We start from the raw sequence: 15,694 nt of genomic DNA, 5'->3' as shown, positions 1-15,694 counted from the left end.
TGAACAACGTCGACGTGAGATGTTATTTTCGACAAGAATCGACGGTTTGCCGAGTGAAGCGTCCGCGTGAAACCGAGATTCCATTTTCTCAACCACTCGAAAAGCCGGAGCTAAACACTTTGCGAACGTGAGTTTACATCTCAATCTAGACGGCGTGAGTTAACTGTTACTGAAATCAGCGGCTTTCAACGAAGAGCCGCGATTCTATTTGTCTTAACACCGATTAACTCTGTCGGCGAACAGAACTGGATAGATATTACGACAACCCGTGCTCATTGATACGTCTTATCGATCTACAACCTGTTCCTCCCGTTGAAAATACTCGAGATTTTCCTTCGTTCAACTTTGTACTCTATCATTCGATCGTCCTTTCAAGAAAACAGGATTTCTAATTCTAAGATTCACTTAAGAAGAGCCTATCCCGATCATCAACTCACAGTTTCTCCAGCCGATGCACTTCGCTGGGAACTTTATTCACCGATCAACCCCGAAGAAACCTATTTAATTTCCTGTGAAATACAGCTTCCCCGATGTCAGCAGCATTCTATCCCCCTATAATTCGTGTCACTCGTTACGAAACTTTCATCACCAACGAAGCAACGATACTGCACTTTGCACTAAAACCTATCCATCCTCGTGATACCTTCGTTGCAACCCTAAATCAACCGAAAGCAGGCATCTAACATCTACAAATCAGCCGGGAGACGCGTAACATCGAACGTCCCTCGGGCAGAACACAGCCGTGTATCGTGAACACTTGTTTCCGTAAACTCTGACCACCAAAATGAAATCCTACTCGAGGTGTTTCGTTTAGTTTGACCAATCACAGTGTCGTCACAGAAAACACTCGAACGATCCGTAAAGGTGTTATATCTCACTGTTATCGCTCACCTGGTGGCGTGATGCCGTGCGGGTTCAGATGGGGATGATGATGCGCGCTACTGAGGATCCCTTTTCCCTGCAGATGATGGGCCGTCGGTCCAGGCGAGCTGGTCGCCGGCAAATGGGCGGCCGGATTGTAAAAACCGGCGGCTGCCAGGGCGGCAGCGCTGAAATAGCTAGCCGCGGCAACCGCCGACGACGGATGCGACAATTCCCTTTGGCTAGGCAACGGTGGCGGCGTTTCCGGTGCGGCAGCCGGGCTACCGGGTCCACCGGGTGGCGGCGACGCGCTACCCTGGGACGAGGAACCACCTAGGATCGGCGGATGGGTGCTGGCGGCGGTTAACAAGGAGGAAACGCTAAAGTCCGTCGGTCTCGGGGCGGCTGGCGCGGGCAGGTGGCCACCGGATATGTGCCCGTTCGGGTTGCTGGACGGTGTGCCAGCGATCGACGTAGCAAACGGCGAGTGCTGATTCAGAGCCGTCGCTGACGCGGGGTACGCCATCCCAGGCCCCCCCGCCTCTGCCCTCGGCCCCGTGTTCGCACCCTCGACCACGTTAGTCTCCAATTCTCGTCTACGTCCTTGTCCTTCGATGTCCTTCGTGGAGGAGTCCACCTCCTCCTCCACCACCTCCTCGAGCCGTGATCGCTGCTGCAGCGCGGAGGGTTGCGGAGTGCTGGCGCAGTGGGTACCCCTGCACGCTGTGTCTTGTTCGAATCTCATCGAGACGGGCGGGTATGCCGAGTCGCGCGAGATTCCTCTTCGAGTGACTCAAACCGAGGTACTCAACACCTTCTACGCGCTACTTCACTCTCTTGATTACGTTCACGATACTTCTTCTTCGACACTACCAGGGTATCGTTCTATGCTTCTGTCCACTGATTCTTATCGTCACTGATCGTACGCGTCACCGATCCATGCACCCGCGTCAAAGTCGTTCGGCTGCTTCTCGGACATGTTTCGACTCCGCGTGACTCGTCGCTCCGAATCGTTCAGGAACACGATTCGGGATTCTCTTTGCGTTCTCCACGCTCCCGTTGCGATCTCTCGTTCTCCTCGAGATCCGTCGCCAGACGTACGCTCGACATCGTACGTCTCGCCTTGTGTTCACCCTACGACGAACCTTCTACCCTTTTTCCGAGGAACACTTTCCTTTCCAGCTGTCTACGATCGACGTACAATTCCGCGAACGGAGCACCGGATCAACCACGATAAGAGCACACTTTCCATCAACTGGACACACTGGCAGACGAATAGTCGTTGGCCACGTTTTCGAGATTCACCGTCAGGTTTACGCGCGTTTCTCTACCTAAGCGCGTACGTGTGCCTCTAGTATCCGGGCGTTCACTGTTCACTTGACGCACTGTGTCCCACCGGTCCACGGGTCAGGTCCTCCGTGCGGACACTTCACTTCTGAATCGTGATTTGGCAAACGGCACGGCACGGCACGGCACGGCGCGACGCGGCGCGGCCAAGCACGGCGCGACGCGGCGCGACGCAACGTAACGCGAAGCGAAACGAGGCGACCACGCGAGGGAAAGCTTGAAGGAGCGAGCGTGAGCAACACCGCCAAGAGAGCACCGGTGGAACGGAGTCCGACGGCAGGACGACACACAGGCGGAGGACAGTTCGTACGCGTAATATCCGCACGCGAAATTCAGCCGAGAGAAAAAAAAAAAAGAGACGAGAGAGATAGATGGCTGTACGGGTGCGCTTCGCTCAGCTCAGCTCTGCTCTGCTCTACTCTGCTCCGCTGTGAACCTCGGCCAGGGCTGGAGAGCGGACGAAAGGTGTTACTTGGGTGGCGCCGCGATGGTCACTGAGCAGCGCTAGGATTGACACCTCCTCTGGGGGCTCACCCCCACACCTCCCGCGGAGGTGTTGGTGTGCTAAAGTCCTCGTCCGGATTCAGGGCGTGTGTACGCGCGTCTACGTGTATGGTAACGGCCGCGTGTGCGTGTGTACAGACGAGCGGAGTGTGCCTGCGCCGCCGAACGGACGCGGGAGGCGTGAATGCTGGAGGGCAGCGACGCGAAGACTGAGACGGTACAGGGGCTCCTCCTCCCTTCCCCTACGACCGTTCCGCTACCGAATGGTGGGGGAACCTGCCTCGGCAACCTAGCCGACCGGGTACCCGTGCGCCGAACGAAGACAACGACACTGGCAACGTAGGACGAACGAAGAGGTCGGCAGTCGTCTATAGGCACCCTTCCCTCGCGTCCAGCGGGCGATAATGAGCGCTCGTAGTTGGGATTGGCGTTCCGGCGCCAATCCGAGCGGCGTTGCTCTCGACGCCTTTTCCGACGTTCACCGTCTCGCTTTAGCTTCAAACTTCTCCCCTCTGTCTCTCTTATCCCCTCTCTACCGTTCAGTTGTGCACAGCGCTCCGGATGCTCTTCCTCGTTCTCTCCCTCGGCTTGTACCCCCCACCAGCACCGGTTTAAGGGTGTTAACCGCGAGTACGCCCATTAACACCACCCTCCTCGCGGTTCTTGATTCCGCGGGCGGGGGTTCCACGGGAGAGGGGGATGCCACGATCGACGTTGCTCGAAGCTTCTCTGTCGAGAACGCGGCCGATTGACACGCTGGATTTCCACGGTGTTTGCTGCGGACGGTACGCAAACCGATGTCACTTTTCTGTCCGAGAGTGCTGGAAACAAGGTGTTTAACGCTGAGAATTTTTTTTCCAGGTTACTACTTTCGCGGTCGTTTCATCGTTGCCCTTTTGATTTACGTTTTTACACCGCAACACAGCTCTTATGCAACGGTATATTTTTATTTGTACATGTCTGTAGAAAATTCTCGACAAAATTCTCTATTTAATTTCTATGTTCCCGCTCGAATGAATCATCGCAGACGATGCATTTACAGTTCAAAGTGATCCTGTACTTCAAAGTACTCTAAATAGAGAGCGTAGGTTGTTTCGATTTTTGCTTTTAACATGCCCGTGGTCGCGGACCGTGTCGGGCAGTTAAAGCAGACGGTGAAATCGTCGCCCGGGGCGCAACGCGCGTTCCGTTCGGCATCGTCAACAATTCGGCAAGCACCGGCAGCCGGTTTTCTCCATTAATCCGGAACGGCACTTCATCAGTCATAATTCAAGCCGATTGGCCGTGTCGAGTGCCGTCCGAGTTTTCCGCGAAAAGCCGAGTGAGAAATTTTCGCGAGCTGTGCCAAAATTCGCGCTAGCCAGCGTCACGAACAACGTCCCATCCTCCCCGCTTTCCCTCACCCCCGTCGAGATTCATCGGCTCGTTGATATTGCCCTGCGCTGTGCACCACGAATTCAGCAACGTAGGAGAAACCGTTGGCTCCGCCCATCGCATCCCTGCCACTCGTCTCGCTCTCCCGCTGCTTCCGATCACGTGACCTTCCCCCACCACTCCGGTACAGTCTCGCGCGTTCGTTCGGCACCTTCCCCTACCAGCTCGCGGTTCCGCCTCCCCACCTCGGCCGCGAAACCTCACGGTTTTTCGTTCTCTCGTCGTGTAGACCCCTCGTCCTTCGCGCCGTCGAGTGTTAGCAAGACGCCCAACGCGTCACAGTGTTGCCAAATCCGCGAGAGCTTTCCAAGCTGCGCGCGCGACCCACCGTGATTTCCAGAAACACTTTCTGCGATAGCCAGATCGGAAATCGGTCTGCGAATCTCGACTCGTATATCGGCCCACGTCGCGTTCGTTGGGGCGCTTCCAGACAGCCAGGATATCGGCCAGCCTTATCCAGTGGGATCTTTGGTCGGGAAATTTTGCTTCGGGAAATCGTTCCTCGAGAGGAGTACTAGTTCGGATGTTTTAAGATGAACTTAAGCTTTCCTCTTGCGTCTTTAAGGCGCTGATAGGTAGATTGGTCTATCTTGAACTTTATGAGTTTTAGTTAATCAGGGCAAATTCATCAATTTTATTTCTTCAGTCAATGATTTCTTGAATTTTTTAATTTATATATGATAAGTGATCGATAACTTTGGAATTTTGGTTCTTCGCTCCAGAATTGAAATTCTTATACCTTTAAGTAGTAAAAGTAGAGTATGCCTCATGGTCAGACGTACCTCTGTTAAGCACTAATCTCTAAATGATACAGTTTCGAATGGGGACTATCATTAGGGTCACATCGAAACCCGTTGATACGCATCGCGAATCGAACAGTCAGTGGAAATAGAACCACGATCGATTCGATTGACTTTCTCCGTTTCGAAGGGTCGACTGCGTTTATCGACACTAAAGCTGGCCTGTTTGCACTGCAATTCTTCCATCATTTAGGATTCTCACGCTTTGAAAGTTTAACGTTAATCTTTTCGATCCAAGTTTCAGGATTTTCGTTTTTATAATACAATAACTGCAGAAATGAATCGGATAATTAAGATCTCGGTGATTGTTAATCCGTTCCTTCAGCATCGACGTTTATCAAATCCCGTACGTTACCGGCTATTATTACAAGTGTTGCGAATCGTTCCCCTGTTCGCGCATGTTAATGTGTATTGTCAGCTGTCGGTTGTCTGACAGACGGCTGTGAATGGAAACAAACGAGAATCGCTTCTCAGGTAGCCATGAATACCGTGCAAGCTACACGAGCCGTTTTAAAAGTCTCTAATTGCTCTCGACGCATTAACGGATCGACGCTAAACGTCCGAGTACAATTGTATCCTCCTAGGCCTCTGCCGACAGTTAATCCTTTTCCCCTGGCGAGCACTTTTATTTTAATATAAATTATTTCTGAAAAGGAGCTGCGTTAAAACTGGCTACCTGGAAGTTTCACTTCGGATAATTGGTCTCCCGTGAAATTGCCCAGCGTTAACAGAGAGGGAGAGAGAGATCTCGAAAGGAAAAGTAGATGTTCCTTTCTTTTTTCTCAAGCAACGAAATGTTAACCGTATAAAACACTTCTGTTCCGGCTTTCGTGTCGATCGATAACGCTTAACATCGGTTTCGCCAGTTTTAAGACACGTGGCCTTTGCAAGTTTCGCGTTCAAACAGTTGCAAAGTTCGTCGAGAGAGCAGCAACAAGCTGCCACCGGATCGCTGCTACCGCATTAAGCCGCGTTCACGCTTGAAAAAGTATCTGTTCAACAATTTCATGATGTTAATTTAACGATAAACGCGAATTGACACACTGTTTCATGATTTTTATGATGTAAGGGTAGAATCGATTGCGTTGTACGATTTAATTGAGTGAAAATTTGTTACAAGCCTGTAAGCGCCTTAATTTGTCTGATTAACACGTTGGCTGACACAATGAAATGTGGCGAATGTGGTAAGACACATTGTGATCCGAGTTGTTAAGCATACAGACAAGTAATTTTTTTATTTCATTTGTTATTTCCATTGTATTGAATTTATTGATCTTAGCATGGGATCATTGTGACTCATTGTCAGCTACAAAAATATATTTTCTTAAATGTGAAGGATTTATTATATGTTCTTCATATGTCATATAATGGCATTTTAGTTGCGGGTTAAAATGACCATGCCTCCATCTGCCACGTCAGTCCCTGAAGATTGAAATAATTTATGAGACACGTCCAGTTTTACTTGTTTCAATGAAATATGGCATAAAGTCCATGATTATGATCGCACACATCATTGTGATCTTAATACCATTCAAGAATAACCAGTACAACCAGTCAATTACTTTTTAATGATAAATGAAATGCCATAAAATTATATTTAATGGCCAGTTGAAAGGAGATCTAGGATCGAACGTGCGAGCGATACGAAACAACGAGGCACTTTGCTCCTCCGTCCTCTTCTTTGTTCTCAGCTGCAGGCACAGGTGTTAACCTTCCAGAAACGAATGCTTAAAAGACCCTTAATCAAGTATCAATGACTCATCAATGAACAAGCACGAACAGGCTTCTCTATTATATCGTACAACTGCAATCGTCGTACTCCTGATTCATCCACGCCCCTTACCCCACCCACGAACAAGAAATCACCCCATTTTCCGTGGCTCTAAATCGTATCCGTCGATCGAGAAGTTCGAAAAACCGCACTCGAAAAAAAGGGATAACAACTTCCATTAGTCGCGCAAGTTTCGTGTCCATGCACTCGATAGGAGAGGGAATCGCGATATCGTTTTCGATAGCGAGTTGTCCAAGCGACCAGGCGATGCCGCGGTCCGTGTATCGTCGATTGACCGCGTTCAATTTCCCCCTCGTCTCGCCGCTTGTCCCATTGTGCCGACGTCCTCGGCTTCGCTGAATCGACGGCTCTCTATTCTCCGTTCGGACGATCCAAGGAGAGAACGACGATCGATGCTAGAGCGAGTCGGGACAGAAGAAGAGGATCTATTCGGCTCTAGGTGAAACGAGACGGGACGAGCGTGGTCAGGCTGAGAACGCTGGTCCGACGGGCTGGGACAAGAAGCAAAACTTCGTCCCAGAAGGAGCACACGGAGTGCCGAAAGAAGGGAGAGAACGATCCGGCCTCGAGGAGGAAAGCGCTTGAAGATAGGGAAAAAAAAAAAGGAAGGAACAGGGATGAGAGGACAAAGAGCCAGGGAGAGAGAACGCGGGAGAGACTTCGCAGCGAAGGGAGAGACCGCGAGCGAGAGAGGTGGTCATAATCGCGCAGACCGCGTCATAATCCGCGACGAAAAACATTTGACGAGCGCGCCTGGCTGGTAAACGGGCAACGCGACGGGGCGTGGCCTGAACTTGCGCCGCCTCGTCGAACGAACTTCCCCCACCAGGCGCGCTCGACGCGGTGGGGGGTTCCCCTGTGCCGCGGAACGCGCGGAATCGCTGGAACCGAGGGTGGGGGGTCTGCGAGACGAGGACGGAGACTCGCGCGACATTCGTCTGGCGACCACGATCCGAGGAGGACGGAGAAACAGGCCGCCGCTTCCTGCCTTTTCTTTCACGCGATTTTTTTTACACCCGTACCCCGTAACGTCGACGCGTTCGCGACCGCGCCACCGGGAATGGACACCTACGGCCGCCAGTGTATCGATGTTCGAACGCCGTGGTCGCGACCAAGACTCGTTGCGACTGGTTAGGGGGACTCTGAAGTTTGGCAGTGTTCTTTTCTTCTTTCTTTCGGAGCACCTTCTTATTTTCAAATAACAATATCATTTGGCCAATACGGATATTTCTATAAACAGACGATTATTTTATATCCTTTCATCTTAATCCAGTGGACGTATTTGTAATTTTTAAGTTACAAATCAATTCCAATCTTGGAACTTGGAGTTTATCTTTCTATCTGAATAATCAAACGACTCCCGTTGTCACTTGTCTTCACCTATCAGTATCATCGACTGATCCAATCCAGCGTTTAGATAGTTTTCTCACATTAATCATCCCGACGCTAATATAAAATCGCTTAAGAGGTTGCAGCATCAACAGACGATCCTGGAAGTTGGCAAGAAAATTGACTCACGGACTGCAAGGACCGAGGCGGACTGTCCGCATCGATCGGTCCTGGTAGCGCGGCCAAGTGATAGAAGATTAAAGCGGACGCGGTTGAAAGGCGGCGAAGCGGATAAGAGATCGGTTGTGCTTTTATTAGGACGCTTAGGTCTGTTCGAGCAGCTGTGGAGATAGTCACCGCCAGATATTCCGTGTTTTCTCGTATAATACGACAGGCTAAATAAGGAGTTTCCCTGGCGACCGGATCCGAAGTCCGTTTGCGCTTCTCATCGTCCAATCAGCGTGGCCTAGGCCGATCGGAAATTTAATGCCCGGTAATGATCGAGGCGAGCGTGCCTCCACGCTCGATCGAAGTAAGATCTAATGCGCAATTACCAGCGCGAGAGAGCAGTCGTTAACACTTTGTACACCGTATTTGTATCGCTCTTCTCTTCCCATCGCGATAAGTTTGTTACCATTGTGCTTGACGTATTTGATTCGAACCGATGATCCAGTTTTTTAATTGTTTCGTTTGAGAGGTACTTGTTCTGTTTTGCTCGTTCCTGGTGGTTAGGTAAAGTTAACCGTGTACGGAGTTGAGGCATGTTGCTTTTAACAAGGTATCATTAAGTTCTCATGAAGGCCAAATTCACAGATCCGTTTCCAAAATCATAGGTGACACTGAAAGACACCTTTTCATTTCAACCCTTAGTTCCTCTTCGATCAGCTTCAAAGATCACTCTAAGCACGAAACTAGCGATTCCTCGAACTCGAACCCTAGAAATCCTTGCGTCCAAGTGGTGTCCGCTCGATCAGCCGTTTTTCCGCGCGCCTATCCAACAGTCAGCTCCGCGTCTACCTGTCGCTATCCAAAGAAACGAACTCCTCCCCTCGCGGTCGTATTTCGAACGGAGATCTAACGTCCGTGGCGCATACCGGCTTCGCTGTACGTATATCGTCGCGCAGCCTATAAATCTCTTCGGCCCATAAACAAAGCTTTTGATGCAAAAGGTCGTTGCAGCATGTGCGTGACGAGCTTTACCGTGGTCGTCGTGGTCGTCAGCCCGCGATAGGGACAGGGGTGTGTGGGGATGAGGTGGGAGGGTGAACGAGCGCGAATGGAGTCGGGAATATGGATACGGAGGGGGTGGAGGATGAAGGTTCGGGAAGGGGTGCAGAAAGGGCAGGGAGAAGAGAGTTGCTGACGCTGTTGCTGAACCCTGCTGAAAGCTCTGACGGCTGAATTTAACGCCAGGGCCATCAAGGCAGCGTGTAACAGGCAGCCTTTACGTTCGAGAAACGTGGCCAGTTTTCCGCCCTGTTCTTTTGCTTTCTCGCTCTTTCCAAGGTTGTCCGTCTTCGTCGCGTTTCCCGCAGAAGCCGTGGCCTTCGAGTTGCGGATCGAACGGAAGCTGATTTTCCTTCTGCCAGCTCGATTGGGGAGGAAGTGGTAAGGTGATGTCGAGTTGGGTCATTTTGAAGGTTCAGAAATGTTGGTTAATTGGCTAATAAAATTTAGAAACGAGGATTTAGATTTCTGATAACGAAAGTTAACAGACAGCGCATCGGTTAAAGTGTTAAGCAACATCAAGCAACTACTCCGAGTGACTCGTTCCCAACGTAGAATCGTCTGCGACACTAATGAGCGTTGCGTGATAGAACTCGTCGCAGGTGAGTGCATCGGACGTCCCTACACACGCGGCGCTCCTTCCGGCCGCGCAATCTTTCTTTCCTTCGATTTTTCATCGGCTACCATGTCCACTTAGAGGTCTAACTAAAGAAACCCATCGAAACTCTGAACAGCTTCATTTTTTTCTGTCAAATAATTTCCACGTTCAGGCTCGTTTCGAAGCGCGTCGAACGTCGACCAGTTCGACTTCTTCGAAAATGGAAAAATCGAAAAGATCGTCCGTGAATATCGGCCGCAGACCGATGGCCGGATCTCGTTCAGACGCGTTCGCTGCGACAAACAGCCGTAATCGTACACCCGAGTATTGTTTACCGCGAAACGATGGTAACATGAACTGAAAACGCAGCAGCGGTGATTCCCACATTCCCGGAATAGCGTCACGCCGACGGGGCCGGCTTCCATCCCCGTTCGCCAGCAATGCCACCTTTCCCTCGGAAGTCTGTCGAAGCGACGCGACCGGCCGTAACCGACTGGATGCATCCGAGCGGACGGAAAACCGCGAGACAGCGACGACGAACCAATTATCTGGTTCAACTGGTGGGGTGCTAACGTTTGGATGAAACGATCCGAAGGGTGTATCTTGCTGTAACGAGCTGATCTTCGAGACCAGACAGACTACGATACCGTCTGCGAAAAGGTGACGAGAATTTTTCACGTCGCTCCTGTAAATTTGCAACGGATCGATCTTTACGGAGGCGAAGAGGAAAGGAAAGATGGATGGAAAAGCGAAAAAGCTACGAAGGAGAAAGGGAGAGAGTCGAGTAGGTAACCGACGAAACGGCCGGAACAAACAAACCAGCAAACAGGCGAGGAAAAAGCAAGGATCCGCCGTCTACGCGGCGCCTGCCCTCGCGATTTTCGAATTCTTCACTCGCGCGATCGGCATCAGAATGTCGCGTGGGTACTCGTTGAATGATGCCCGAGCTTTTTCAACCGAGTATTCGTTTTAATACAGAGCTAGGATATTTACTGATAGCGTTTACTTTCACGCGATCCTTTAAATCGGTAGGCTTTTTGGTCCTTCAGGAACGCGTCGAACCACCCCATTCGTATAAACTATCCTTCTCTCTCTTTCTCTCTGTTTCATTCTCTCATCCCCGTTTACCGAAACTATCAATTGATGCCGAGGTCCAAACAGAACGGCACGGTTTACACATACGCAGCTGCACCCCCGAACAGCCAGATCCAAATAGAACGGATATATCTGCTTGTCCATCTGTCGTTGTGTAACGGAACACCGGCTAATAGTATTAGAAATATATATATATATATATCTTCGACTAAACAACCCTATTGTCGAACCACTCGATCGACGCACCCCTGTCCCTCTGCAGATTACGTCTGTAAACGCTTGTGTCGCGGCGGCTTTCGATCGTTGCGTTACCTCGCTCCGATTCAACCCCCGAAAATCGGCTAAAGCGGTTCATTGTGATCATCGACACTGCGAGTGGTTGAATCACGATTCGATCGTGACGACTCGTCGCTTACGGATTTCCGGTTGATTCTGGGTCAACCCGACGGTTCTACAAAAGGAACCGGAGAGAATTCACTTGGAATAGTGTGAGATTACAAAATCGAGGACAGATTTCTAATTTGATGAAGATTTAAAAGTTAAATGGAATACAAGTATGGGGCTCTTCTGTTGAAAAATTGTTTTATGATATTCTGTTACAACAGTCCTAGTATTTCCATTGCAAATAACATAAAGGAAAGAGTACCTTGTACTCTTCTAGAATTTTAATTAGAATTTCAACAGAGGCTACGATGCAAGTTTAGAAAGAAATTTACTCGGTGTAATAGAATTTGACGCCTTTCAAACACCTTAGACATTCTGGAATTAAATTATAGATAACGTCTCTGCTTAGAAATGTTTCAATGTTAATATTTCGAAAAGAAAAACATCAAAGATATTCAAGCAGCGCAAGGTATCATCCCTTTTACGGTTGCATCACGATTACGAACGTACTCTGTATGATGGTTGATCGTAGGTTGGATGCAATCGTTGCCAATTACTCGGTTTCCCCGGGAGTCGATTTCTCTCCGAGGCACGTTCTTGTCGTGTTCGAGCAGAAAACGTTCAGTTATTCGATTCGTGGCGAGAGGTACGATCCCTTAACCGTTTTCAACGAATGCAACAACGTGAATCTGATCACGGAATAACGAGGCGAAAGTGGGAACACCTAATTGTTCGACGGATCTGTTGGCGAAGGAACCCTCGAACCGCTGATATCCTACAATTATCCGGCTACGGTGTGCCTCGGATCAGAACAGTCTTGCAACAACACACGCCGAGGGACCTCGATTGTATTTCTAGGAGGCCGGTTACCGGAGGTTAATTGAATTATCTTCTACGTATGCAGCTAGCCACCCGTTGAACCCGGAATATTACATTAGAAACTGAACGATCAACGATGTTCGAATCGATAAATTTGGTGCTGCTGATCAAATTTCTAGGAGAAAGAAGAAGATACGTCATAATATTCGAGAGGAAACACCATAAAGCAATGAAAATATTGAAGGATCTTAATTATTAATCCTTAGACTGCGGAATGGAACGCAGCTGAATTTGCCCCCCGAATCAAAAACTGTTGATAAAATTTGCTAAGATATTGTGGTAAATATTGACATAAAATCATTATTTTCAAAAGTTTTCAAAAGCGCATCACTAATTTACTTAGGTTAAGTTAGGTTATTAGAAAAAATATGACTTACCTCACAGCAAACACTCGACCAGTGAACAACAGTCTCCTTGCTCAATTCAAGTTAGTGATAGTATCGATACGTATCGATAATCAAATCTTCTGTTAATAACTTATATTTAATTTACGTTTACATAACAATTTATTAACTTATGCATTACTATACATTGAGATCAATATTGCATACATTCTATATTTTTTTTTCTAACTAATTTTCTCCTTACTGTGTATACATTGTATCGATATTTCGATATTCCAAATATCGATACTGTATCGCTCATCATTAGTTCCAATTCCTGTTCATAGAATGCACAGCGCGGAGGACGCATCGTGAGAAAATATCTAATAAAACGGGAAATTGTCGTGATTAAGATTAGAATTGGCTAGCCACGTATCACTTTTAATACTTTGTTTAAATTCACACTTTGAAATTATTCTTTTCAAGGAGTCTATTGTTGACTGGTCAAGTGTTTGACGTGAGGTAAGTTATATTTTTTCTGATAACCTAACCTAACTTATGTATCTTAAAAAATACAAGCGACCCCCAAATTTCGAGGGGCATAAATACATAGAATTTACCTCTTTTTTTAATTGATTTCTCGTTGAGGCCCTAATTGTAGACATTTACCGCAATTTCATATCAATAACGCGCTTTGTTCGGTCACAACACTGTTCCCCAGCTTACGGAAGACGAGACCGGCTCGGAAACTTCCGGAGCTATAGCTATATTTTCCCTGTGGTTATATGACAGACTTTCGATTATAAACATAAACGCAGCCTAAGGGTTACCGACGGTCATTCGAGCTCACATATTTTTATTCTCTTGTCAACAGTCTGTCGGATAACATTGGTACTCCTTAGTTCGTTTCGTGTCGCCAATGTGAAAAATTCTTGTTGCTGTTGATTGAATTTGCCATGGAACTTCTTGGAAACACAGTAAGTAAAATCAAATATTTTTAATATGATAGATAATAATTAGGATTTTAAACTAGAGGTGCCGTTCTTATGATATTTAACCTCTCGAGATAAATCTTGAACTAGAGATGGAATCGTTATCCTAATTGTCAGGATTCATAACGATAAAGCTCATCGCTCGCAGGCAGGCTTTTTCAGAATGAAACAAAGCATAGTGTGCACTAACATCTATTCCTAGGTAGTATACTCTTGAAATAGTGGCGCGCTTAGGCTGTCAGAGAGTCTAAAAGCGACGTATCGATTAAGCGGCAGCGTTCTTTGGGGGAAGAAAACGGTATGGGTTGGGAACTGAAATTGATCGTGAGCATTAACGTACTCACAAAAGCTCGCGTTGCTCACAGCTATGTCCCTGAAGGATCATTGCTCTGTGTTCCTTCATGAAAATTAAAAAAATATCTGTTGGATGGTTTAGAATATTTTCTCAGAAAATGAATTTTTTAATTTCAACGACAATGATATAAAGAAAATCCGGAATTAATTTTCAAGCAATTAGAAATTTTATAAGTGTCTTTATGGATTTATTGCACAGTTAGGAAGGGTTTTGAAATTGAATTTTTATTTTGCTCTTAATGAGTGTTAATTGTATAAGCATGTCTCCTATAATAACCAACTATCCCAAACGAAACTTGTTCAAAGCATTATTGAAATTGATTCTATCATCTGTCTTCAACTTCCAAAGAAGCAACATTCCAACAACTCAATCGTTAACAAACATCCTCTTCAGAAACACTATAAAAGGTGTACACTGTTCTAAATAGGTACTTATGTACTCGTGTGTAGCCAGGTCAATATACCATTATCCGTTCTCCAACGGTCTTCTGAATGCGATCGGGATCTGGTAAGCATCGTTTCATCAGCGGATAAGAAATGGCGATGGTTAATTAATGGATCGGCACGCGAGGAGGGCCGAAGAACATTCAGGCTACCGTGTCTCGGTTCCAGTTCCCGTTGACGCGAAAACCCTCCTCTTTCCCTTCCTCTTCTGACACGCGGCGGAAGAACGCGGTTCCTCTCGCTTCCTCTGTCCCTCCAGCTGGCCACGAATCTCGCGGAGAAGACCGAAAATCCCCCCCTATTGTCGGGCTGTTTTGTCCCGTCAGTCCCAACCGCGCAATGCGATATCTATGGGTTTCTTTTGGGGCCCTCTGCCGAAGCCGCCATTATACAGGCGGCCCAACCAACCCTCCACCTCCCCACCAGTCCCTGGCTCTCGACCCCCCTTGTACCCTATTTAGCGATGGGCATTCAATTCTCTCTTTAACTCTCTCTCTTTCGCTCTGTCTTGCAAGCTTTTGAGCAATTTCATCGTACAGGGTGTCCTGCTGCGAAACGAGATTACTCGAGGTTGATGACGGTTTTTGGTGTATTTGATTTTTCGATGATTAGTTGGAATATCGTAAAAGAGCTGGGAAATAATTCAAGATCCTCTTTTCGTTTCCAAAACCAGTAATGTTAATTCACATTCATCCATGAAGACTCCAGCTCCAAACAGTGCGTCTTACTCTATACCGACCATCAGCTCGAGTCTTCAGCAACGTCCATCCAATTTCATTAGAATCCTGGAACAGTAGGTAGCGACAGGTTCGAGGCCATCGCTAACCGAAGTGCCAGCCAGCGAACGTCGGGTAGCGGACTTAAAGTGCAGTTCACAGAGGACGTCAGAGCTGACGGGACAAGTCGACGCGCGGCTGCCCAGCTAGCTGTCTGTCCTCTTTCCATACCCTTTCACTGAGAAACGTGTGCGGCTGGTGGGCCACGAAGAAGACCGGTGCCCTCTCGGTACCTCTAGTTTCGCCTATTCACGGCGGCGTGCACGTCGAAAGGGATGAAAGGCCACGGGAACCGACACGACTACCGGACCAGTCTTGGACCCTCTTCGAGGCGACAGAAAGGGCCGACATCGAGCCTCCGCGCAACCTCCTCTCCCTCCATTTGTCCCTTCACCCTTTCTAGCTCTGTAAGCAGCCTAATTATTGCCCTATCGACATAGATGTCTTGGATCGGATTACGCCGACGGAACAGGCAACCATAGTCCTTGGACAACGATCCTATTTTTCGGCTCCTTTCTCCTCGATGCCGCCTCCCGCTTCTGTTGATTAATCTTT

At 48.2% G+C, this 15,694-nt stretch overlaps 1 protein-coding gene and 1 long non-coding RNA gene across 9 annotated transcripts in view; one reads left to right on the top strand and one right to left on the bottom strand.

Annotated features, from left to right (window-relative positions):
* Window positions 1–2,964, bottom strand: part of bi (T-box transcription factor bifid) — a 77,754-nt gene extending 74,790 nt beyond the window's left edge. Inside the window, exon 1 of one of the 3 annotated variants that reach the window (XM_034325775.2) lies at window positions 892–2,964. In XM_034325775.2, the coding sequence (XP_034181666.1) occupies window positions 892–1,606 (715 nt within the window). In that variant the 5' untranslated portion in view covers window positions 1,607–2,964. The remainder of the gene's footprint in view (window positions 1–891) is intronic. The other 2 variants (XM_034325773.2, XM_034325774.2) reach the window with 2 other exon arrangements.
* Window positions 2,965–9,475: 6,511 nt separating this feature from the next.
* The window catches only part of LOC117605019 (uncharacterized), a 49,240-nt gene continuing 43,021 nt past the window's right edge, over window positions 9,476–15,694 (top strand). For 5 of the 6 annotated variants that reach the window (XR_013062217.1, XR_013062218.1, XR_013062215.1 and 2 more), the window contains exons 1-2: window positions 12,840–13,095; window positions 13,448–13,550. This is a non-coding gene — a long non-coding RNA (uncharacterized LOC117605019). Of the gene's footprint in view, window positions 12,247–12,839; window positions 13,096–13,447; window positions 13,551–15,694 lie in introns of those variants that run through there. The other variant, XR_013062216.1, reaches the window with a different exon arrangement.

Source organism: Osmia lignaria, chromosome 5, assembly GCF_051020975.1.
Source record: "Osmia lignaria lignaria isolate PbOS001 chromosome 5, iyOsmLign1, whole genome shotgun sequence".
In the NCBI taxonomy this organism is placed as follows: Eukaryota; Metazoa; Arthropoda; class Insecta; order Hymenoptera; family Megachilidae; genus Osmia; species Osmia lignaria.
This window is presented reverse-complemented; position numbering and strand designations above follow the sequence as displayed.